The sequence below is a fragment of the Carassius auratus genome, unplaced genomic scaffold, assembly GCF_003368295.1.
Source record: "Carassius auratus strain Wakin unplaced genomic scaffold, ASM336829v1 scaf_tig00042948, whole genome shotgun sequence".
NCBI classification, from domain to species: domain Eukaryota; kingdom Metazoa; phylum Chordata; class Actinopteri; order Cypriniformes; family Cyprinidae; genus Carassius; species Carassius auratus.
The window spans coordinates 50,278-75,381 of record NW_020526745.1 but is presented as its reverse complement, the minus strand read 5'-3'; the positions used below and the strand labels follow the sequence as shown (position 1 = coordinate 75,381).

The window sequence follows — 25,104 nt, the reverse complement described above, 5'->3', positions numbered from 1 at the left end:
ATTGATTTACCGGACTTGCGTCGTCGCGGACATCACACTCCCGAGAGGAATGCACAAAGTCTGAACCAACTACCGAGGATGCACGTCCAAAATCAGCTTACTTTTTTTTTTTTTTTTTTTTATCAGCGGTACTTTGTATTGAGAAACGCGTGCAGACCTACGTCACCAGTCTATTTGCCTAATCTACCCGGTACTTTACACCGCGGTGGAAACACAGAAAGCAACAGGTCTGGGGGGAAAAAAGTTTCTGGGAAAAAAAGTTCCTGGTACAAATGTTCCGGGTAATTTCGGTGGAAACGCGGCATTAGTCAGGGGCTATCTCCTCATCCACCACCAGTGTGCAGCATCTACCTGGATGATAAGTGCTATTACAAGTCTTAGTTAGCTAAAAATACAGTACACGTAACACGTACGTTTTTATATATATATATATATACCGTATTTTCCGGACTATAAGTCGCACCTGAGTATAAGTCGCATCATTCAAAAAATACGTCTTGACGAGGAAAAAAACATATATAAGTCGCACTGGACTATAAGTCGCACTGGACTATAAGTCGCATTTATTTAGAACCAAGAACCAAGAGAAAACATTAGTCTACAGCCGTGAGAGGGCGCTCTATGTCTCCAGTGTAGACTACAGGAGCACTGAGGAGCAGAGAGCGCCCTCTCGCTGCTGTAGACGGTAATGTTTTCTCTTGGTTCATTTCTCTCGGTTAATGTCAAATAAATTTTGATAAGTACTTATAGTCCGGAAAATACGGTATATATATATATAAAAAAAAACAAAAAAACAAAAAACAAAAACAATATATTAAGAATAGCGCAAGCTAGTGATAGAGGCCTTCTTTGCTTTTATTAATTGTATCATAAATAAAAAGAAAACATATAGAATACAAAAAGATTAGTAAGCTAGTAAAGCTAGTGTTAGTTTTTTTTTTAAGAAAACAAGCAGCTATTAAATAAATAGAGTCTAAAAATGGCTTTTTTATATATAAAGAAAATAATAGAGAGTGCTAGAGTTAGAGGATCAAATAAAGATGGAAGAGATGAGTTTAAGCTGATTATTGAAGATGGCTAAGAACTCAGCTGCTGGGATTGAGTTGGGAAGGTTATTCCACCAGGAGGGAACATTTAATACAAAAGTCTGTGAAAGTGATTTTGTGTCTCTTTGGGAAGAATAATGATGCAAGGTTGACTTGCAGAACACAAGCTTCTAGAGGCACATAAGTCTATGAATTTAAGTAAAGGGGTTCAGAGCCAGTGGTGGTTTTGAGGGCAAACATTAATGCCTTGAATTTTATGCAAGCAGCTATTAGTGGCCAGTGCAAATTGATGAACAGGTTTGACGTGTGTTCTCTCTCCAGGCTGACAGTGTCTTCAACATAGTTGACTGGAACGATAATACGATTGTCAAACAACAAACAACAGATTAACTAACAAGTGAAAACGACAAGCATATCTAAGCAAAAGTCAACATCTATTAGATCTGTGAAACAAAGCAAAACCAATGTTACTCAACTATAAAGAAGAAACAAAGCAACCATGTTGTCCGATTGCAGGACTTTCCGCTCCTTGAGTTCTCTCTAGCGCTGGAAAGCTGTTCTGAAATCTACACAGGTCCCACTTCGTGCCTTATCGTAAGCCTTCTTTTGTTTCACAGGCGTTTTCTTCTTCTGTTTTTATCACCATCTCTATCTTTCTGTCGTCGCTCAGCTTGGCTAATATCCGTCCTGTGCGCTGAACACTCTCTCCTCCACATCATGAGCAGACACGCCCCTTAATGCTGATTTGCTACAAGTTTGTTTTGGTACTCGGCCCTACTCTTTTTTTATATAAAGCGTTTTTGAAACTGTATACATAGTGCAACAGGCATACAACAGAAAATGTCCTGGAATCACTTTGTGAGTGACGAGAGTTTCAGATGATCTTCTTCTCTTCATCATTTTTTTAATTCTCTTAGGTGTCCCTTTTTAAAGTATAAAAGTTATGAATTACACTATGTTGTTTACTTAGAGGCCTAGGCCTGAGTCTGATTTAAGGGCATCCCATAACTCGAAGGAATCTCTTTTGGATCATCATCATCCTTCTGTAAGAAAACACAATCAGAAAAAGTTCAAATTACTAATGAGGTCTGATGTATAAGTTACACAAACAACAAAATAAACACAGCAAAAAATAAATGTACCTTTCTCGGTATAATGTATTTTAGTTTAAACTATGTTTTTCTTGCTTGTTTGATGAATAGAAACTATTACTGCATGCACTTTTGTAACAGTTCTTAACAGACTGAAAGTTTACAGGTGAAGGAAAATTAATGTCCGAGTTCCAATAACTTAGCTCACTAAAGAAACCTTTCAATAGACTGTGGAAAAACCCCAGTGTAAAGATGCTCAGGGTCTCTGATTAGCTATGTGAAAATGTCATAGATCTGCTGCAGCGAGGCATCCTTACAGAGCCAAACCACATGTGAGTGTATGAACTACCAGGTACGTTCAAGAAAATCTTCTAGGTGGAAGAGTGGAGTAACATCTCACATATGAAGATGAGATGCACTGTAGTATTTACACATTTACATTTACATTACATTCATTTAGCAGACGCTTTTATCCAAAGCTACTTACAAATGAGAACAATAGAAGCAGTCAGGTCAACAAGAGAACAACAACAGTATACAAGTGCCATGACAAGTCTCAGTTAGTCTAGTACAGAACGCATAGCCATGTTTTTTTATATTTTTTTTATGAAAGACAAGAAAAGAAGGAAAGGTGCTAGTATTAGTTGGTTAAGTGCTAGCGAAAAAAAGATTTACACATAAGAAACCTTTGACATCGACCCTTTTCCATTATCAAATGCCTGTGATTTTTTATGTTTAAGTTGTTAAGTCTTTTTGTGTTCATACCAATATTTACACATAAAAAGATATTTGATAGAAAAAAGCAGTTGAAAGTATTAGGAAGATTATTATTTTAATTTTTGGCTGAGTTTACTAGAGATTTGGAATTGTGTTCATTCCGGTTGTTTGTGGAGAGGTTTTCTTTCCAATTGTTTAACACAATGTCTTAAAATGCATCAGGTGGCCATCTTATTTAATATAAACTAATTGTATTGTTATTAAAATTAGTGGTTGAATAATATTTCGGCAAAGCCGATATATCAGCCGATATTTTGCATTTTTCAAATATCGGTATCGGCCGATACTTTTTTCTGCTTGCCCAATGTGTTCGAGGAGGGACTTTTATTTTGACGCCGCTGAGAGCGGCAGCGCCTGAATGTAAACAGTGCTCACACTCTCACTCTTGTCTGTTGTCGTGGTTTTGGTACTTTCTCGTTTGCCGTCAGCATTAAGCAAATATGCATTTATATAATTTAAATAAATATTTGAATGACTAATGAACATTTAATTTCACAAACCTTGCAAACTTAGTCGAATCCAGCTGTGAGATCTTGTGAAGTGTGTATCCTGCATGATAGCATGTTTTCTGTGTGATGCCTGGTGTGTGTGAATTTAATGCTTTAAATATTAAACTTGTGCTGCACTTTATGCTTTTTTGCCCAATGTCATATTCATGTCATTTTCACTGTGTGCTGTGTGTAAAATGAGGGTTACCCTAGCTTAATTTGAAAAATATGATTCCCAGTGAACACAAACTTCACAGAAAACTGAGTGCCCTGTTGGTTACAGTGTTTGCTTTCTTTTTCATTATATTTTTAGGGCTCAAGCCCAAAGGGCGAGAGGCCTATTGTTTTCCTTAGGATTATTTTTTATTATTATTATTATTATTATTATTATTATTATTATTATTTTTTTCCAACGTCTCGGGGGCTTTTGGGGCCCTTAACGTGCTTAAAAAGTCTTGAAAATTGGCACACAGATTGGAACCTGCGGCCATTAGGGCCGGGCAGAGACTGATACACGGGCGTGGCACAGGGGCTCTACAGCGCCCCCTGGAATATGGAGGGCCATATATCATACATTCTTGCTCGTAGACGTATGAAACTCGGTACACATATAAATCTCATCAATCCAAACAACTTTTGTATTGCATATCATAGGCCCCGCCCAACAGGAAGTTGGCTATTTAGGGTTTAGTATTCAAATTTTTCGTCAAAGTTGTGGGGGCTTTTGGGGTCCTTAACATACTCAAAAACTCTTGAAAATTTGCGCACACTTTGGAATCTGTGGCCTTTAGGAGCCTGCAGAGGCTGGGACCCGGGCGTGGCACAGGGGCTCTACGGCGCCCCCTGGAACACAGTCAAAAATTTTGATGTATAGCTCACACATACTTGCACATATTCATATGAAACTCAGTACACATATAGATCTCATCGTGCCGAACAACTTTCGTATTGCATGTCATAGGCTCCACCCAACAGGAAGTCAGCTATTTAGAGTTATGTAAAAAGCGCATGCTCTGGAATTTGAAATACTTGTCATAGGTTTTTTACTCGATTGCCACCAAACTCGGTCAACATGATCTCAAGACACTGGGGATGAAAAATTGCCAGGGGATTTTTGATATCTCGAACGGTTTGCTCGTGGCGAGGCGTTGAAATTATGGCGAGAAATTAGAAACAGGAAGTGTCTAATACCATCCACATACATTTCCTGATTTTAATCAAACTTCATCAGATTATTCGTTGTATGATGTCGATCGCATATATGTGACTATTAGGAGTCAAAGTTATAGCGCCACCAACTGGCAGAAGGAAGTGTGTCATTTTCAAAATGATTTGAATTCAGCATCTTATTATTACTCGATTTGCTTCAAACTTCATCAGAATAATGTTAAAACACAGCTGATATAAATCTGCAAGGGGGATATTGATATCTAAAAAATTGTTGCCGTGGCAACATGTCAAACTGGAATACTTCTCAGGTGATTTTGAGGCAAATAACATAGAATTTCACAAAACTCTGAACACACATCAGTATTTCTGATAGGAACTTAAATTGTGAATGGATTTTGGATAGCTTGAATGATTTTGCCGTGGTGATTTTTTTAAATGACCTTACAAAGGGAATCATTATTGTATTTTTAAATTGCAGCTTCCAAACACGTCAAAGAATTTTTTCATACAGATGAAAAAGTCATTCTGAGGAAATATGCATAGTTTCACGACTTTACAACACTGTATGGATAACAGAAAATTAAAAAAACTGTCAGACATCTCATCTCACTCTGTCCCTCTGTTTGAGTATATGTGCTTCAGACTTCCATTGTCTGAGAGAAATAGCGCCCCTACAGGTTCAATTCCCGGACTTTTACTTTCACTTTTAAATCGGTTAAAAATACAAACAAATACTTAGATTTAATTCACACTGACAAGCTAAACCAACATATCTGATTATTACCGGTTCAGGGCTCATGGATAAATTATTTCTGGCCAGAGATACGTGAGAAATAGGAGAGATGAATCACCGCTGTGATCACGTGCGTCTGGAGTAAAGAGCTCAGAGAAAACGAATTTATTCCTGTTTTAAAGCTTTTAAAAATAAATTATTACAGCGATATCACACAATCAACCAATTAGAACACACCAAGAGCTAAATTCAGATGTTTTTGAACTGTTTGTGTGAAAATGAAATATTTGCAGCTGCCTATCTGAAATCACCGCCTCCGATCAGCGCGTACAGTGTCCAGCTCAAAACAAACGAATTTATTCTTGTTTAAGAGCTTTTTTAAATAAAATATTACCACAAATGCACACAATAAACCCATTGTAACACAACAAGAGCTAAATGCAGGTGTTTGTGACCTGTTTAAGTGTGCAAGACTATTTGAAAGCGCGACTGGCAGAATAACATATCTCTCGAGCTGCAGGATTCTGTCTTTCGTCGTACGAACGAACACATAACGGACAAGATTATTTCAAAACACATAATAGCTTGGCGAATATAAACGAAAACAGCCACGTGAACATAAACTGGATCTACTGGATTTGAATATTAAAGTGACCACATTTACCACTTGCTTCTGTCTTCAATTTTAATCTATATAAAAAAGGAAACTCATTCGACTTGGCTGCTTTTTTAATGTGTGCGTATTTATTTATTTATCTTTTTATACATTTTGTATAATTTCATAGTTTGTGTATTACAATTATAAAAACAAAAATAAAATAAGCCACTCACATAGAAATAGCTTAGGCCTTAACCTTTTTCTGACAGTTTTAGGGATTTTTAAAAATCCTAAAAAAACCTTATTTGTGCTGCAAATAATAATTTCAAACTCATTTGATACTGACCTATGACATCCTGTGACATTATATTTATTTGAATTTACATAATCTCATAGATGTAACAGTAAATCTGTTCAGCTCACAGATCAATACTAAGCTGTAATGCAAGCAGAACTTTCACAAATGCTTATGAGTCATTTAAGGATTTGATAACACTGTAAAATAATGTCTAATTTGTTAACATTAGCAAATGCATTGATAACACTTTATAATAACTGCACTCATTAGTAAATAGTCAGTTCATGCTTTATAAAGCCTTGTCCCAATATTAATAGTCAGTAGTAAGCAGTTTATAAATACAGCTATAAATAGCTTGTCCTTGGTTTATAAGCACATTTATTAAAAAGGAGAGTAAAGGGTCAGTTATCTTCCTATGAAAAATAAAAGATAAAAATAAACAAACAACAACAACACAGATTGATACAGAACTCAGAAATTTTATTGTGGATTTATGATAAAATCAGCCTGTAAATGAATTCATACTCCTCCTCATACTACTCCATACTCCTTTTTCAACATGATGCCAATATACTGAGATGTTAAATTGTGAATGGGTTTAGGATAGCTTAAATGGTGTTGCCATAGAGATTTATTAAAGTAACATAAAAAATACAATAGTTATTTTACTATATCTTTAAAATTTTTCATTCTAACTCTTCATAATTTTTTATATAAGTAGAAGTCCTCATTTGAAGGAAGCACAGTAAGTTTCATAGCTTTATCATTTTCAAGAGCCAGCATAAAATTAAAACTATCATAACTTATAAATCAAGCTTGCAATTCTTAGTACCTATAATGGCCACCAGAGGGAGCTATAGGATTACTTTTAAATAATTATTGGAGAAACGAGTATGATTTAAATAATTTATAGAAATCTTTCAAATAAAATAATATGTATTTTAGGAATTTTACTGATAAAATGACCCTCACTTAATTAGAATAACAAGCTGAAGTATTGTGAACTGTATATTAAGAATAATTCTTAATAGGCTTTATGGACAGATACGTTTTAAGTGACTCTTGAAGGTTCAGCACCACATCCTCTTTTACCACTGTTTAAAGAATTAATCTTACAGAACAGGTGTGAATGAATTTTGGATAGCTTGAATGGTTTTGTCGTGGTGATTTTTTTGAAATAATAGTAAAAAAGGAACCAGTAAAAAAAAGTGCAGCTTCTAAACACTTCAAAAAAATGTACACATAGAAGACAAGTCATTCTGAGGAAATATGCATAGTTTCATGACTATACAACATTATATGGATGATAGAAAATTAAAAAACTATCATACATCTGATGTCACTCTGTCCCTCTGTCACTGTGTGTGTGTGTTTGTGTGTGTTTTAAGTGAATTAGGTGTGAAACTATCAGTGAGCATTTAGTCTCCAGCGCCAACATTTTACAGAACTGCCACTTTCCTGGAGTCTCAGAATTACAATGTGTCAGGTTCTGAGAGATCTAAGATTCCAAAAAATATTTAATTAGAATACCATGAAGTATTGTGAAATACTATATATTAAGACTTTATATATAGGCTTTATGAACTGATTAGACTGACTCGTGAAGGACCAGCACCACCTCCTCTTGTCCAATGGTTTGAGGATTAAGATTTAGGAGCTCATTTTTATTCCACCTCCTTTCCTGAAAGTCTGTCTTGCAGAATTGACTAAAAATTAATCTTCACATTAATTCCTAATTCTTTTGCAGTTCTTTTGTCAGTTCTTCTTGACCTGTTTTTTCTCTTCCAGCTTTCCTGGACTATTGTATAGCACTCATAAATGATTAAATAAAAAATAATGGTAGTTATTAAGATTGATATGGTTTGGAATTGGTAAAATGTGCTTGGAAAAAAATCACAATAAAACAATGTTTTAATGTTTAAGTTTGGAATATTAACTGACATGAATGAATGCTATATAAATATTGTTCATGTTAACATAATGTTTATAAATGAAATCTTATTGTAAAGTGTTACTAAAGTTATATATATATATATATATATTGTTCTGTGAATGTGATTTTAAAGTCTAGATGATTCGGATTAACCCTTTAACTGCCATATCAAGTTCAAGTTCTAGTTCAAGTTCAATTTATTTGTATAGCGCATTTACAACAGCCTCCTGGCTGACCAAAGTGCTTTAACATAAGAGCAAGAATATTACACATACATAAAAATAGACCAGACAAAAAATTTAAAACCACCCATTTCAAAATGTAGCATAACACAGTAGTCAGTACACTAAGGAAAATAAAAAAGTTTTTAGCAAAGATTTAAAAATAGACAAGGAAGGGGCCAGTCTGATCTCTAAAGGCAGGGTATTCCAGAGTCGTGGCCCAGCCACTGCAAATGCACGCTCCCCTCTACGCTCCCCTCTATCCTTTAAAACCTCACTGCCAGAGGGATATTGTGAATGCATGTGCTCGCTGGGCACAGTTTACCTGATGCCACCGGGGTGGTGATGGCATTGGTGGCTTGAGCCCGCCATCGCTGCTTGCAGCTATATTTTATTTATTTATTTGTGAAAAATACTATCATATAAATTAGAAGCATGTTTTTTTACACATTTATTTTTTAATCCATTGTCAAATAAGTGTCTTTAAATTTCTTTAAAGGTGCCATATGGAAAAATTGAGGTAAAAATATCCATAACATGACCTACATGCATCAAAAGAATGAGAAGAAATAAGGGCGATGATGTCATTAAAAAAATTTCAAGTTATAGTGCTGCAGAGATATCAACCTTAATTAGCCTTAGCATTACTAGCCCCGGCCCGACGGGTGTCGTAATACCAATTTCGGCCATGGGAGGCGGTATGCAGGGAACATAACCACCAGCCAACCTGCAATACACAAATAACTCGCACGGCTTGTGGGCGTGTACTTGAACCTGATGTCAATCATGTGGAAAGTACAGCCCACTACTACTTCATTTAAGTTCAGGGAAGAGAGAGAAATGATGTCTCAAGCCCTTGGCAAGAGACCCCTACCACCACCACCCGCTACAGGGAAACAACCGCACTCGGAATCACAAATCAAATCCGATAAGAAAAGGAGCCGACCCAGAGTAAACATCGTCACTGCTTTCAATCGCTGGAGACAACTGATGGACCATAAAGAAATGAGGCTCGACTCCGAACTTGCAACATTTCTAACAGTAAGTTAGATGCTGTTAGTATTTCGCTAGAAGTTTGTTTTATATGTTTGTGTATTTGTTTTCGGGAAGTTATAACATAGCAATGTATCGAAGGCTGTTCGATAAACGTGCTAATGTTAGCGATGGATAACCGTAGCTGCTTTTGATAATTAGCTAGCTATAACTTAACGTTACCCATTTTATTATATCTTAACTAACCTGCTCTGTCTAGTATGTTGGTCTCCGTGTCCTCTTTGCTTCGTGGTTTTTCTGTGCGTGAAAAAATTGATGTGTGGCGTGAAAGCGTGTGAAAAGAGTCAATTGTGTGTGTCTCACGCTGAATGCTTGAGAGTTCGCACATTATTTCCCAAGCAGAATAAAGGACAGGCTGATTATTGCTGTTTAGCGTTTGTATTAATCTATGATGTGTCCCTGTTTGCGTACAGGGACATAAAAATAAATTAAAAGTGATACGTGGACCAAGGTGTCTGAGATTACTTAAAATGAACAAAGGATCATAATATTTCGTCCACAACAATATTTAATGAGGTTAACTTATAACTCCTTGTGGTTAGTCTGCACCAGATCAACAAGCTTGTTTGCTTTGCGGCCGCTTTAAATACAAAATAAGCATTCGATCTACGTTAGAGCATCTGAGCGCTCACAAATCTTTCTGCAGCGTCGTGAGCAGAGCGGCAAGATCGATTTTTGACACTCTAGACGCCGGCGGTGTGAACGCACAGTTAGGCTTCGGCTATGGCTGTAGTGTTGTTGTGAAAGTAGGGGCAGAGCATAGAGACCATGCCGTTTCTCGTTTGTTACTCTAGAGTAGACCAATTCACTTTCTTGAGGCATACTGCCCCCATCTGTTATGGAATGTGGAGTATGACTTGATTTTTTTTTGCCAAACATTACATTTGGCACCTTTAATATGAATAATAATATTTGTAAAAAAAATCATATCAGTTTATATCAGCTATCAGCCCTCATGCATTCCAAGATATTGGCATTAGCTGTCAAAAAACACATATCGGCCACTAATTTCAATATCACATCTTATTCTTATTCTTAGTATTGGTGTTTACTAATAAGACAATTGCTTTGTAAAAAAAAAAAAAAGTTTAAGTTACACTTGTTTTTATTAATGTTTTAGTTTATTTTGGAGTTATTTGTGTTTTTGATTGTTTTGACGCTACCTCAATGTTGAATATCTGTTTCCCTAGTGTTAAATATAAAGGACAAAAAGATTACTATTCACAGTTTACATTTTTGTTTCAGTCAAAAATATATATTTGTTCATAATTATATAATAATAACATACAAAACGTATTCATACCACTCTTCAACTCTCATATATCTTGTTAAATGAGCAGTATGTCATGCTTACATTCTGTGCTGCTTGTCTGTATCTTCTGCGGCGACGGTAAACCACAATAAAACATCCAGCTGCAGCCATCAGCAGAACAACAGCAGCACATACTCCTGCTGCAGCAGCTGAAGACAGACCTGAATCTGGAACAGATAAAGAGAAGCAGTCATTATTACTAGAGAGTGAATGATAACCTATCCAGTACTTAACAATATCTTCTGAATGATAATTAGCAGTGCTCACAGGAATACTGCCTTATATTATGCACTTTGCATGTCAATAACATTAGTCAAAGCATCATTCAGATTCACCAGTGACAGAGACACTGAAACTCTTGACCCTCTTAAAACTGAAGCTGCTGCTGCTGCTGTTGATCTGTAGATGATAAAGTCCAGAGTCTGTGGTTCTGGTGTTTGTGATGGTCAGAGATCCAGTCTGATGATCCAGCTTCAGTCTGTCTCTGAATCTCTCATCACACTGATCATCTCTACAGATCTTACTCTGATCTCCAGTGATTTCAGCGATGAGAATGTCATTAAAATACCACGTCATCACATTATTTGGGTGTTTAGTTTCACCAGGATCTAAAGTGACAGATTCTCCCTCCTTCACTTCTTCTCGTTCAGCAGCAGAAACACCTGAAACACAAACCCACAGCTGCTGGAGGAACTTGCATTTTAAACATATATAAACTGCAATTAAACACTCATTAAATGGCTCACCAGTGACAGAAACATCAAAGATCTTTTCACTGCTGCTGCTGCTGCTGCGGATTACCACTAGTTTATAAAGTCCAGAGTCTGTGTTTGTGATGTTTATGATGGTCAGAGATCCAGTCTGATGATCCAGCTTCAGTCTGTCTCTGAATCTCTCAGTACCTTCATTACACTGAACATCTGTACAGATATAACTGAGATCTCCACTGATTTGAGCGATGCGAGTGCCACTGAAATACCATTTAATATCTTCTTGTTGGTCTGTTTGAACACCAGTGTGTAGAGTGACTGAATCTCCTACCATTACTGACACTCTGTCTGTCTCAACACCTGACACACCTGAAGAAACAAACACATACAAATATATATATTTGAACATTAAATTACTAATTTTCATTGAATCATAATATTACAAAGTACCCATAAAATGCTTTAAAGAATTAGTTTGCACTATATAAAGAGAGACAATACAGTGGCATGTTTTCTACATTTTATAAAAATGTTAGTGCTTATTCTCCCTCGTAAATTACATTGAGGCCTACATTTTATGAAATTGGCTGATGCTTTTAACCAAAGCGACTCACATTTTATCCAAGCTACATCTGATCAGTTTATGGACTGACATTAAATGACAACTTTTACATAAGTTAGATAGGCCTTACGTTACTTTTATAAACCCAGTCACGTGACCAATTTTAAAAGACACATTTTCACGCAAAATAAACTGATATGATCTTGTTCGAAATGCGATAACTTTGTTTTTAACTGTTACACTGTGTTTCACCGTCCATCGATGTCTGTGAGTGTTCGTAAGCTGTATCATAACTACAACATTAGCCTGCGCCTGAGTCAACCATCACTACATCCGTGCATCGCCAAAGAAGCGATTAGGCCTTCTAGAGGACACAGAAAACATGGAAAAGAGAATGCACGAATAAAATCTCACCATGGTCGAGTAAAAACAAAGTCACTGCGAGTGTATTTAGGAAAAGTTTCATTTTCACCACTTTCACCACGGAATATGATTCATAAGTGTTGTCCTGCATTATTAACTGGATCCTCCCAATGGAAGGAGAGTGATGATCCTCGCGTTTTCTAATATGCATTAGGGAAAAAAAGGCTATGATCCGTTTGTAAAATAGAGTAAACAGTGGCCGAAGAGGACAGTCAGCTGCGGAAGAAGAGGACATTGCGGAAGAGGAGAGAATTCACTGGGCGGACTCTATGGGCGAAAAATAAGTTTAACAGTCAAATTAAATCAGCATCAATAATTTTCTTTTGATATGAGATTTATGTTTTAAATATAAAGTTTTTGAATATATAAATATAAAAATATTTAAATAACTCAATTTATACTTTCATAATGAAACTGAAACCACCAGTAGCTGCGGTAAGTCTTCCGTGGGGGGAGCCAGAGTCTTTTTTATTTATTTGTTTTATTTATTTTTTGTTGACAAGAAATGCATGTAATAATATGCAGAACCGCCGTATCTCTGTATGACCACATCAAACAGGAGAATTTTCCGACGCGCGCTTCAGCTTCACCTCAGCCAAACGAGCGCGGAAAAGCGTCAGCAGCCAAATGAGCTTCAGTAGAACAACTGTGAACTGCGGTCTGATGAGATGTTGCTAGAGTATGTCAGTAAACACTTTCCTTACCATCCTTTCATTACCTCGTTTTACGCAGCACACAAGAAAGTCTCTCATGCATGTACTAAAATATAATCGGCAATTCTAAATTACAATATAAGGCACAATATGATATGTGTTTTTATTTGTAATTTAATGCACAAATAATTGTGAGCACAATGCATTTATGCTGGAAAATATGCGAAAATGAAATGCATAAAATAACTAATTTTATATTCTGGCATTTATGTCTGCCTACTGTTGACTTTCGGAGAGCAAGCATTTGGGAGTATTGAGAAGCTGAATGAGCAATAAAGTTATAGTGAGACCCTTTATTAAAATACCTGGTGAGGAATAATTCCAAAAAATTTCATATTACTTAATCTAATTTACAAATATCTCAGTTAAGTAGAAATTTATTGTACTCAGTTGTGTTTTAGGCACTAAAACAGTCCATTACATTATAGTCAAAACACATTTTATATTGATATAATGAAGATTTATGTTCCACCTGGGTAGCTTGCAGGCTTGCATGCTCAGCCAGAAGAAGTGTGCATCGAGGGTGCATGGCAGGGCGCTCACGAGCACCCTTCTAAACGCTAAAATGGAGAATGGAACACCCTATGGCCCCGTCTCAAATGGAACAATTTGTGTGCTCTTTCGGTCGTGCGGACATACAATAGCCACCCCGTGCGTGTGTCTGTTAAGTCCAAGAGACCATAGTGTGTCCCATTAGTAATTTTAGCGTTTAAAGGGGTGCTCACAAGCAGCCTTTTGCGGCCGCTATGCGCCCTCCATACACACTTCTGCCAAGCCCCCAATTTTAGAGATCCTACAATTTAAGTCACTTAACCCTTGTGTAGTGTTCATATTTTGTTATTCAGCCAGTGTCTGTGGGTCTGGTGGACCCCCCACATTTTTTTTTTTAATTCAATGCAATCAAAACTTTTATGTTAGAACATTCAACAGATGGTTACTTCATCTCAATTAAAAGCAATATAAACAGCATATATGGCTAATATTTGCCCTTTACCTTTGTTAGATAACATTTATGAATTAAAGTGGTACAACCTTGTGCGGGACGGCAGGGGCTGAAACACAAAACTCACAACTTACACTTACTCTCTCTCTCTCTCTCTCTCTCTCTCTCTTTCTCTCTCTCTCTCTCACACACACACACACACACACACACACACACACACACACACACTCATCATCATAATTTCGTTTTGATCACTGAAAACGGGGCCCCAGACCCGAACACCATACAAAGGTTAACTGACAGATGATGATGGATCTTATATGATCTTATAAGATGTGCTTCCTTTACACAGGGTGCGCGTGATCGCCAAATCGAAAGTGAAAGTAAACAAAGAGTGCTCATTTATAAGAGATTTAAATACCCTGCATATTGATAGAGGCTTCCCAATGCGCGAAAATTACATGATGCATTATTATAATATTTGCGGGAGCAGGCAGAGATGGTAAGAAATTCAGCAGGAGGGATCTTTAATACAAAAAATGCACAAGATGAAAGGCGACTGTATAAAGTAAAAGACGATTCCAGGGCATTTTGGGTAATTTAGAAATTTGTAAACTTCATGTTTTTTTTCTTTTTTTTTCTTTTCTTCCTTAGTTTGGTTTCAGTTAGGACAGAGAGAGTTAAGTAAGCAGTATAACATAACACACCTAATGCATGGGATTTGTTAAAAAGGCCCGCTGTAAACAAGCTTTTATTTTGAAGTTTTCTGGTGATCAGCCAGTGTTTGAATGTGATGTCATCGCAGCAACCTAAAGACACTATGCTCCGCCCATTTCCAGCAGGTGGCAATGATTAGTGTTTGGTAGAAATAGCCTGCACCAAGTAGGTGAAAGCAAATGTGCTCGAGGCTTTCTCAAGTGTTGGTGTTGTGTGCGTATGTTAGATGAACCAAGTAAGTTTATTTATGTACTTCAGCTTTTGATAGCTGTGACCCTTCTGAATTTTAGTTGATACTCATTGTTTAAGGTACTTTAAATGCAATTACTGGTTGTCATCACACATTCTTATGTAGGTTGTTCATTTAAGTGTATATTGCTACCTTCTTTGTATGAATTTACCTACTTTATTGATTTGTTTATACTAATTTGTTGTTATATCTTTTGTTAAAGACCACACCCAGATGGAAACAACACCAATGTAATATCTGCAACATTTGTGAATTGTTGTGAAGAAAATAAATGCATCAAAGACTTAACCTGCATCTTTATGTCTCTTACCGGACATCTGTGGTGAACTAGTCCCCCCACTGGCAACCCCAACTGGTCTAGTTATATCAGTTTTCTTTATGGTCCTTCGAGCCAGAACTAAGAGTTTTCCACAGTTATGGATATGCAGCCATCAGATGATGTTCCTGTTGAGCGGCCCAGGAGACAATCATCTCTGCCTGCACACTTGCAGGATTATGACTTGACTGGCTACAATCTACAAAGATCCTTATCACCACCTAGCTATTCCCATGAAACCCCCTGTGCTGTGTCACCTGAGGAGGATGTCAGGATGGACACCCCACATGTAGCAGCACATCACCGTGACTATCACAGTCCTCAACAGTGGTATGTAACAGATCGATGGGATCAGCAGGTTGAAACCTTGAGAGAAGAAAATGCTGATTTAAGGAGACAACAAAGTGGCCTGATTACTACAGTTCAGCGGCTGCAGGAGGAAAGAGATGATCTTAAGCAGGCCAACACCAAGTTTACATCTCAGATGTCTCAGCTACAAGCGGAGGTGAAACAATTGTTAAGTTGGCAGAATCAGTCACAGCCTCCTCAGGCATTGTCTACCTTTCCTGTACCTTGTCAGTCCGAAGCCCGAGACCGCCCTAAACCAGTTCCAGCCCCTAGAAAGCCAAGAGTAGCTGAACCTGTAGCAAATTCAAACTATGCCCAAGCCTCTTACAATGCATCGCAAGATAGTAGTTCAGCAGTAAGTGTGGAGAGCTATGAGGGTTCAAGCAGTCAAGAAAGTTTGTCCTCTTCTGTTGAGGGCATGAGAAATCTGTCCCTGAGCTCATCCAGGAAGAAGAATGTTAATACCAGTCCAGCAATTGTTAGACAAATTTGTCAGAGAAAGAGTGGAGGAACTCAAGCCGAGAATGTAAGAAGTTATGTTCGCTCTGGATCTCCAAAATCTTCTTCCAGATGGCACAGCTTGTCTTCTAGGAGCAAGAGACGGCACCACCACTCTCTGAGTCCAACTACTGACCAGGAAAGAGTATATCGTGGCCCTACTCCTACAATTCCTGACCTGATTTACCCAAACCCCAGAGAGTTTGCACGGCTTAAGATTGCTTTAGAAAACATTCTACCAGCTGATGCTACAGAACGCTTTAAATTTCATATCCTGCTAGAACATCTCAAGGTTGAAGAGGCTCAGTTAATTGCTGAATCTTACAGTAGTTCACGTCATCCTTATACCAACACTATGGATGCTCTCAATAAACAGTATGGCCAGCCACATCAGTTAGCATTACAGCGCATAGTGGAATTGATGGATGGGCCCAGCATCAGCACTGGAGATATTAAAACTTTTCGAATGTATGCTCTGAGGGTGAGATCCTTGGTGGGAATGCTGAAACAACTAGGTAAGCCTGGCATGGTGGAATTAAGATGTGGCTCGCATGTGTCCAGACTTCTGAGTAAGTTGCCACATGATCTGCGTAGCAGTTTCAGAAGATTTATTTATCCATTAGATGTGAAGATTCCAACCCTCCTTAACTTAGCAGACTGGTTAGAATATGAAATCCAAGTGCAAGAGGATTCCACAAGGTATGTAAGCCGTTCGGGCAGAGGATACTCAACCAGTTTGCCCAGGGATAGGTCAAGGAGGTTGACCTCATTCAACAAGGGCACAGAGGTTCTGCTTAGCACAGAGAAATACCCTTCATCACCATCACATTCCTCAGCTGTCACTGCTAAGATCACCAAGGGGAAAGCTTACTGCCCTTATTGTGATAACAACAAACACACTTTGAATACCTGTGTAAATTTCTCTCAACTTTCCAAGTCTCAGAGGCAGAATTGGATTAAGGGGCACAACCGATGCTGGCGCTGTGGACGGGGCCATAGATCATCAGAGTGTAACCTTAAAATGCGCTGCAAAACATGCAATGGTCGTCACTTGCTTGTTCTTCATGATGTTAATATATGGAACAAGGAGAAAGTAGTGGAAGCAGAAGATCCATCTACTAGCCCTGTCTTGGGGGAGGCTGCAAATGAGGTGTTATTCATTGACAAACCCCCAGGAAGTCGTAAGGTACTGTTGAAGATATGTAAAGTGATTCTAAGAAATGGAGATCGATCGATGACCGCTTATGCCATTCTGGATGATGGCTCCGAAAGAACCATCTTGTTAAATACTGCAGCAACCCGGCTGAAACTGGAAGGTAAGCCAGAGGACTTGCCCCTGCGTACTGTCAGACAAGAATTAAAGGTCCTGCATGGGGCGGCTGTTTCCTTTAACCTTTCACCAGCCTGCCAGCCAAACAAGATGTATCGGATCAATGGAGCATTCACTGCAGCGGAGTTGGGGCTTGGAGTGCACTGTTATCCTGTCAAGGCTTTACGGAAAAGGTACCGTCATCTTAAAGGACTTCCCCTCCAAGAAATTAAAGCTGCTCATCCAGTTTTGCTCATAGGATCTGACTGCCCTCATTTAATTACCCCAGTTGAGCCAGTTCGTTTAGGTCCACCAGGGGGTCCTGCTGCAATTAGAACTCTCCTTGGATGGACAATGCAAGGACCAGTTCAAGCATTACAGCATCTTCTTCGAGAGCAACAGTGTCTGTTCACAACAAGTTGGTCACCCTCTGCTATGTTGCATGAACAAGTTGAAAGACTCTGGCAACTGGATGTCCTTCCGTGGAGAGATGAGAAAATAAGTACTCGATCAGTACAAGACCAGCAGTCAATGAAACTACTGGAACAAAGAACTTCTAGAGTTGATGTTGATGGGATTAAGCGATATGCTACCCCACTGCCAAGGGTCCAAAATATGCCCCCTCTTTGTGCACCTAAAGAAGCAGTAATGCCTCAGTTAAGAAGTCTGGAGCGGTGTCTCAGTAAGTCCCCTGAGCAAGCAGCTATCTACCAGGCTGAGATTAAAAGACTGGAGCAGGCAGGCTACATTGCTGAATTGCAGTCAGGAGCAGAAGACGCTCAAATAAGTTGGTATATCCCACATCACATGGTTGAACATAATGGGAAACATCGAGTGGTTTTCAACTGTTCATTCCAGTTTCAAGGGAACAATCTCAATGAATTGTTACTTCCAGGGCCAACACTGACTTCTTCATTACTGGCTGTGCTACTAAGATTCCGGGAGCACTCAATCGCGATCTGTAGTGATATTAAAGGAATGTTCCACCAGGTTAGACTCCTTCCAGAGGATCGGCCCCTTCTCCGTTTCTTATGGAGAGATCTGCAAAGAGAAGTGGAGCCTAGAATCTATGAATGGCAAGTTCTACCCTTTGGCACCACTAGTAGCCCATGTTGTGCTGTCTTTGCCTTGCAGAAGCACATCCTGGAGAATAGTCAGCCTGGTGACAAGGTACGTGATGCTGTACTAAAGGCGTTTTATGTTGACAACTATCTGCAAAGTCTGCCTTCTGTAGATGAAGCAAGGCTCATGGTAGACCAGCTGCAAAGTGTTTTAGCAGGGGGAGGATTCGAACTCAGGCAATGGGCCAGCAATACACCCTCAACCATTAGTCATCTACCAGTGGCATCCAGATCTGACAGTGCTGAGCAATGGATTGCAAAGGGTAATGCCATCAACCATGAATCAGTGCTTGGACTTCAGTGGAACTGTGAAACTGATACCTTGTCCTATAAGCTCCGTGCTGTAGAGTGCCAAGAGGTTACCATGCGCAACATCTATAAAGTGCTTGCTAGCCAATATGATCCTCTCGGTTACATTATCCCATATACCACACGTGCAAAGGTAATAGTACAGCGATTATGGGAAAAGAAGAGGGACTGGGATGATCCTAAACTACCTGAGAACTTAGTCAATGAGTGGAACAGATGGGCAGGAGAGCTCAGTGATCTACAAAAGATAGTCTTACCCAGATGCTATTGCAGTGCACCAAAGGATGATGTTTCAAGCCAGCGTGAGATCCATATCTTTTGTGACGCATCCGAGAGTGCCTATGGGTCTGTTGCCTATCTTCGAACAGTAGATCAAAGGGGAGAAGTGGAGATCACCTTCATAGTGGCCAGATCAAGAGTGGCTCCTAAGAAACGTCTGTCAATACCTCGTTTAGAGCTATGTGCAGCCCTGACAGGGGCCCAGTTAGCAAAGATCCTGCAGAATGAATTGACTTTGCCCATTCATCAAGTTTTTCTTTGGTCTGATTCCACCACAGTTTTGACCTGGATTAAATCTGAATCCTGCCGATTCAAGGTTTTCGTTGGTACACGAATAACAGAGATTCAGGACCTTACCAGCTGCTGGGAATGGCGCTATGTGCATTCAGAAAGTAACCCTGCTGATGACATCACTCGAGGTAAAAGGCTGGCAGAACTTGGACCACAAAGCCGTTGGAATACGGGACCAACATACCTTCAACTCCCATCTGATCAGTGGCCGGTTCCACCGCCATCCTGTTCCATAGCTGGTGATGAATTGAGAAACTCTACATTCTGTGGTCTGACTAATACTGTACTTCGTTTGTCGATCCCTGATCCAAGCCAATTTCTGACCTTCCAAGATTTATTGACTGCAACAGTAGAATCTCTTGGGGAACATGGGATCAATGTATCAGCTGAGGACTTTCAACAGGCTGAAATGGCTATCCTTCAGCAAGCTCAAGGGGAAAGCTTTCCTTCTGAGATGGCACAGCTTATGGCAGGGAAACCACTACAGACCAACAGTCGACTGCTTTGCCTCGCCCCCGAACTTGACGCTGCAAGCAAACTCCTAAGGATAGGAGGTCGTCTTCGCCGCTGTGAAGAGATTGAGCCCGAGTCGATGCATCCTATTATCCTTGATCCCCGGCATCCAGTCACTACCCTTCTCATTAAGGAATATGACACAAAGCTATTCCACCCAGGTCCTGAGAGAATACTGGCGGAGATGCGTAGGAAATATTGGATTCTTCGGGGTAGGGAAGCAATTCGCCGTTATCAGCGCAAAGATTGTCCAGTGTGTCAGAAGTTTCGCAAAACCCCACAGATACCCAGGATGGCAGACCTACCTCCTGCCAGACTACGTCTATTTAAACCTGCCTTCTATTCGACTGGCATTGACTGTTTCGGGCCATATTCCGTAAAGATTGGACGTAAAAGTGAGAAGCGCTGGGGTATTCTATTCAAGTGCATGACTACACGTGCTGTGTATATTGATCTTCTCCCAAGAATTGACACCGACTCCTTCCTGATGGCCCTCAGAAGATTTATAGCCAGACGTGGGAAACCTTTTGAGGTTTTATGTGATCAAGGTACTAATTTTAAAGGAGGGGAAAGGGAGTTGCATCAGACATATGCTGAACTAGTTCCGGAGCTTCAGGAACAACTTGCCAGTCAGCAGATTATCTTTCGATTCAACCCGCCTCATGCCCCACATTTCGGTGGGTGTTGGGAAAGGGAAATTCGTTCCCTGAAACAGGCTCTACAGGTCACTCTGGGAACTCAACCAATACCAGAGGAAACCCTTCAAACTGTGCTCATCGAGATTGAAGGGATTCTAAATTCTAAACCCCTGGGTTATACATCATCCAATGCCTCTGATCCAGATCCTATTACTCCTAATTCGCTTCTTATGGGGCGGCCTGATTCGTCCCTTCCTCAAGTGATGTACCCCCAAAGTGAACTGTTGAGTCGACGTCGTTGGCGCCATAGCCAAATTATAGCAGATCACTTTTGGAAGCGGTTTATCAAGTTCTATTTGCCTGGTCTTCAGACTCGCAACAAGTGGCAGCGAGAGTCACCCGATATCAAGGTGGGAACTACTGTTATGATTGTGGACCCTCAATTTCCCAGGGCCCTATGGCCCATTGGTCAGATCTCTCAAGTATTCCCTGGGTTTGACAATAGAATCAGGACTGTTGAAGTGAAAGTTAAGGACAAGTCTTATGTGCGACCTGTGGCAAAGGTTGTACAGCTACCTGCGATACCAGATTGAAATGGACTTGCCTTTTTATAATGTACAGATTTCCACATTCTTTAGAAATCTGGGGGCGGCTGTTAAAAAGGCCCGCTGTAAACAAGCTTTTATTTTGAAGTTTTCTGGTGATCAGCCAGTGTTTGAATGTGATGTCATCGCAGCAACCTAAAGACACTATGCTCCGCCCATTTCCAGCAGGTGGCAATGATTAGTGTTTGGTAGAAATAGCCTGCACCAAGTAGGTGAAAGCAAATGTGCTCGAGGCTTTCTCAAGTGTTGGTGTTGTGTGCGTATGTTAGATGAACCAAGTAAGTTTATTTATGTACTTCAGCTTTTGATAGCTGTGACCCTTCTGAATTTTAGTTGATACTCATTGTTTAAGGTACTTTAAATGCAATTACTGGTTGTCATCACACATTCTTATGTAGGTTGTTCATTTAAGTGTATATTGCTACCTTCTTTGTATGAATTTACCTACTTTATTGATTTGTTTATACTAATTTGTTGTTATATCTTTTGTTAAAGACCACACCCAGATGGAAACAACACCAATGTAATATCTGCAACATTTGTGAATTGTTGTGAAGAAAATAAATGCATCAAAGACTTAACCTGCATCTTTATGTCTCTTACCGGACATCTGTGGTGAACTAGTCCCCCCACTGGCAACCCCAACTGGTCTAGTTATATCAGTTTTCTTTAGGATTCATATCAGGAAAATGTGGAAAAATCTCTAAAAGACAGACATTAACACATAAATTACCAGCAACACATTAAGTGAGCATCTAGGGTTTCTTGTGTTCACAGCTTTTGTTCTCCTCTGACTTGTCACGACTCAAATTCGCTCAAAATAAAAATAAAACCAACAGGAAAATATTAAATAATTCCGGACCAACCCAGCGGTCAGTTATAATGAGCAGCAGCTGAGCTCAGTTAGCTGCCTCACTCACAGAAAGACGAAAATCGCGAATCATTTGAGTCAGTTCGGGAATTCGTAGCGGTTTCGCGAATCATTTGAGTCAGTTCGGGAGTTCGTAGCGGGTTCGCGAATCATTTGAGTCATTTCGGGAATTCGTAGCGGTTTCGCGAATCATTTGAGTCAGTTCGGGAGTTCGTAGCAGGTTCGCGAATCATTTGAGTCAGGTCATGAGTTCGGAGCGGAGTCGCAAATCATTTGAATCAGTTACCATGGTTGAATCAACGTTGACTGCAATCTTTGAGTTAAAAGTCAGACTCTCTAACCATTAAGCCATGACTTTCCCCAAATAATAATAATAATAAAGCGAAGCACCTTTATTTGTTTTGAAACTTGAAGTTGTCTTAGATTCGGTCATTCCGTGTGTTACTCATTATTTTTGTTTTTGTTTTAATGACCTTCATGTGGTTTCCCCTTGTCCCCTAGACCACAACACCACTAGGGTACGTAACACTGGTATGGCGATAAAGCTGGCGACAGGCGTCTGTGCTGATTATTTGGTTCTTGTGGTCTTTGCTGAGGATCTGTTCTAATGGCTGACGTGTCAACGAAGTCTTGTACTGTACTGTACTTTAAGTGCAGGCCCACCATCTGGTCTGGATACACACTGTAACCTATAAAAATGAGACAGAAAGAATAGTACTATTGTAGATGTTATATTTCTTACGATGCAAGTAGATCGGATGGTGTGTGTTTTTATTATTTTATTATTAGTCTTATTATGTGGACAATGTTAATGCTAATTGGAAACAGTGCTTTATTTGACTGTAAAGCTGATTGTGAAGTTCACAAAAAAGCAAGACACAGAAAATTTTCTCCTACAAGTTTGTCCAGATCAAACCACATCTTTGAAGTAAACCAACCACAACAGGTTTCAGTTTGACTCAGAAGATGAGCTGCAAAACTAGCAACGAGATGGAAGAGATTAACCTTTAGTTGTTCTAACATACAAAGTAAATCAACTACTACTAAAAATTATCATTGTTAAATAAGAGAATGAAACACGCTTTCTAATATTAAGTCTTAATAAGTGCTAGAAGAGTACTTACATGTCACTTTAACGCATTTGTAAAGCACCTGTAAAGAGCCCATGCACAAGGAGGGTTAAATTCTGTCGTGGGAGGATTCACACAGCAACTCAAGTGCATTCATCAGATAGTTTCATTAGATCGGAGTTTTCAGAAAATGTTCCATGTGTTTGCTTTGTTCTGTGTGTGCTGGGGCCGTCTGACTGGTAAGTCATTAATATATTTTTATGTCTTAATATCAGTTACTTTCTTCACAGATATTAATTATCAATGTGATTTCAACTTTTCATGATCTAAATGACTTTGTAGCTTCATACATTGTGCTCTGGATAGAATATAAAACTTTCAGTACATTTAATCAATGTAGAATCTGTTGATCAGGTGTGTTTGGTGATTCAGTGTCAGCGATGGAGGAAGATTCTATTACTCTAAACACTGATCTTACTGAAATACGTAAAGGAGACGACATACTGTGGAGATTTGGAGCTGAAAAGACTCTCATAGCTAGAATGAACAAAAAGAAGCAAATCGTCTCCACATATAATGATACTGATGAGAGATTCAGAGACAGACTGAAGCTGGACGATCAAACTGGATCTCTAACCATCATGAACATCACAACTGAACACACTGGACTCTATGAACTAGTGATAAGTGCAGATAAACTGTTATCAAAAACATTCAGTGTTTCTGTCTATGGTGAGTAAAGATCATTTGTCGTGTCCTTCAAATAAGGAATATTCAGTACAACTTAAGCTCAGTCAACAGCATTTGTGACATAATGCTGATTACCAAAAACATATTTATTTTTAGTTGTGTAAGGTAAAGGACTAATGTCAATGGAACTTTTTGGAGGATGTAAAATTTAAGCAGTACAGACTACTTTATTAAATTTCTGTATATTTTCTACCTGTAAGACAAGTAACAGGTAGGAAATATTTTTGCAACAAGATGGCAGTGTTTCCACGTTATTTTGTCTTGTGAGTCGCAGTGTTTTTACCATTGCGTTTACCTGTCTTTAAGCACACATACAGTCGTGAGTATCTACTCGATGATGCCAGAACCACTTTTGAGAGTTAAACTCTGCACACCTCAAAGAGCTGCGCCACCACTGTCGCCCACTGCTGCATCTCGCCCCCAGGTGGGGGCACCACAAGCGGCATAAGAGGAAGTAGAAGAGGGGTAAGCATGGAAGTATCCGGGCTAGGCTAATGGCTAATCCACACACTAAAACCAGCTATCCCCACCATCATACTGGCTAACGCTCTTTGGACAATAAACTGGACTACATACAACTACTACGACCAACTCAGAGGACTGTAAGAGACTGTTGTGTTTTGTTATGTTCATGGAAACATGGCTCAACAGCAGCATTCCAGACTGCGCTATTCAGCTCGATCAGCTGACATGCTATCGAGTGGACAGAGTCATACTGCGATGGGCTTTGTGTTTACATCAGTGATGCGTGGTGTTGCGATGCTGTTGTGATCTGCAAACACTGCATACAGACCACTTGTTAAAGTCGGCAAACAAGTTCACAAACTAATACATGTGTGGATGATAGGGGAGGTCTACAGACTCCTGAAGACGTGGAGCGCTGCCTTCAGAGCTGGAGATGAGATGAGCTTAACTTTCTGACTTGAAGAACCTCAGGCAGTACGAGTCAGCAGCAACACATCCAGCACCATCACACTGAACACTGGAGCCCCACAAGGATGTGTGTTGAGCCCCCTCCTCTTCATTGTACTGACCCATGACTGCACACCGTCACACAACTCCAACCTCTTCATTAAGTTTGCAGATGACACGACTGTGGTGGGTCTCATTAGTAACAAAGGTGAGACAAACTACAGGAGTGAAGTGAG

The 25,104-nt window shown here is 39.3% G+C and overlaps 2 protein-coding genes across 2 annotated transcripts; one reads left to right on the top strand and one right to left on the bottom strand.

Moving 5' to 3' along the window:
- Positions 1–752: 752 nt before the first annotated feature.
- Positions 753–12,641, bottom strand: LOC113086207 (uncharacterized). Its single transcript, XM_026255355.1, has 5 exons — positions 12,407–12,641; positions 11,467–11,799; positions 11,056–11,382; positions 10,763–10,887; positions 753–2,089 (listed from the first exon to the last, which is right to left on the bottom strand). Exons 1-5 carry the CDS (start codon positions 12,564–12,566, stop codon positions 2,021–2,023), a joined length of 1,014 nt encoding a protein of 337 aa, XP_026111140.1. The 5' UTR covers positions 12,567–12,641; the 3' UTR covers positions 753–2,020.
- Positions 12,642–20,259: 7,618 nt separating this feature from the next.
- Positions 20,260–21,918, top strand: LOC113086206 (uncharacterized). Its single transcript, XM_026255354.1, has 2 exons — positions 20,260–21,543; positions 21,761–21,918. The coding sequence occupies exon 1, from the start codon at positions 20,315–20,317 to the stop codon at positions 21,251–21,253; it is 939 nt and encodes a 312-aa protein (XP_026111139.1). The 5' UTR covers positions 20,260–20,314; the 3' UTR covers positions 21,254–21,543; positions 21,761–21,918.
- The last annotated feature ends 3,186 nt before the right edge of the window (positions 21,919–25,104 follow it).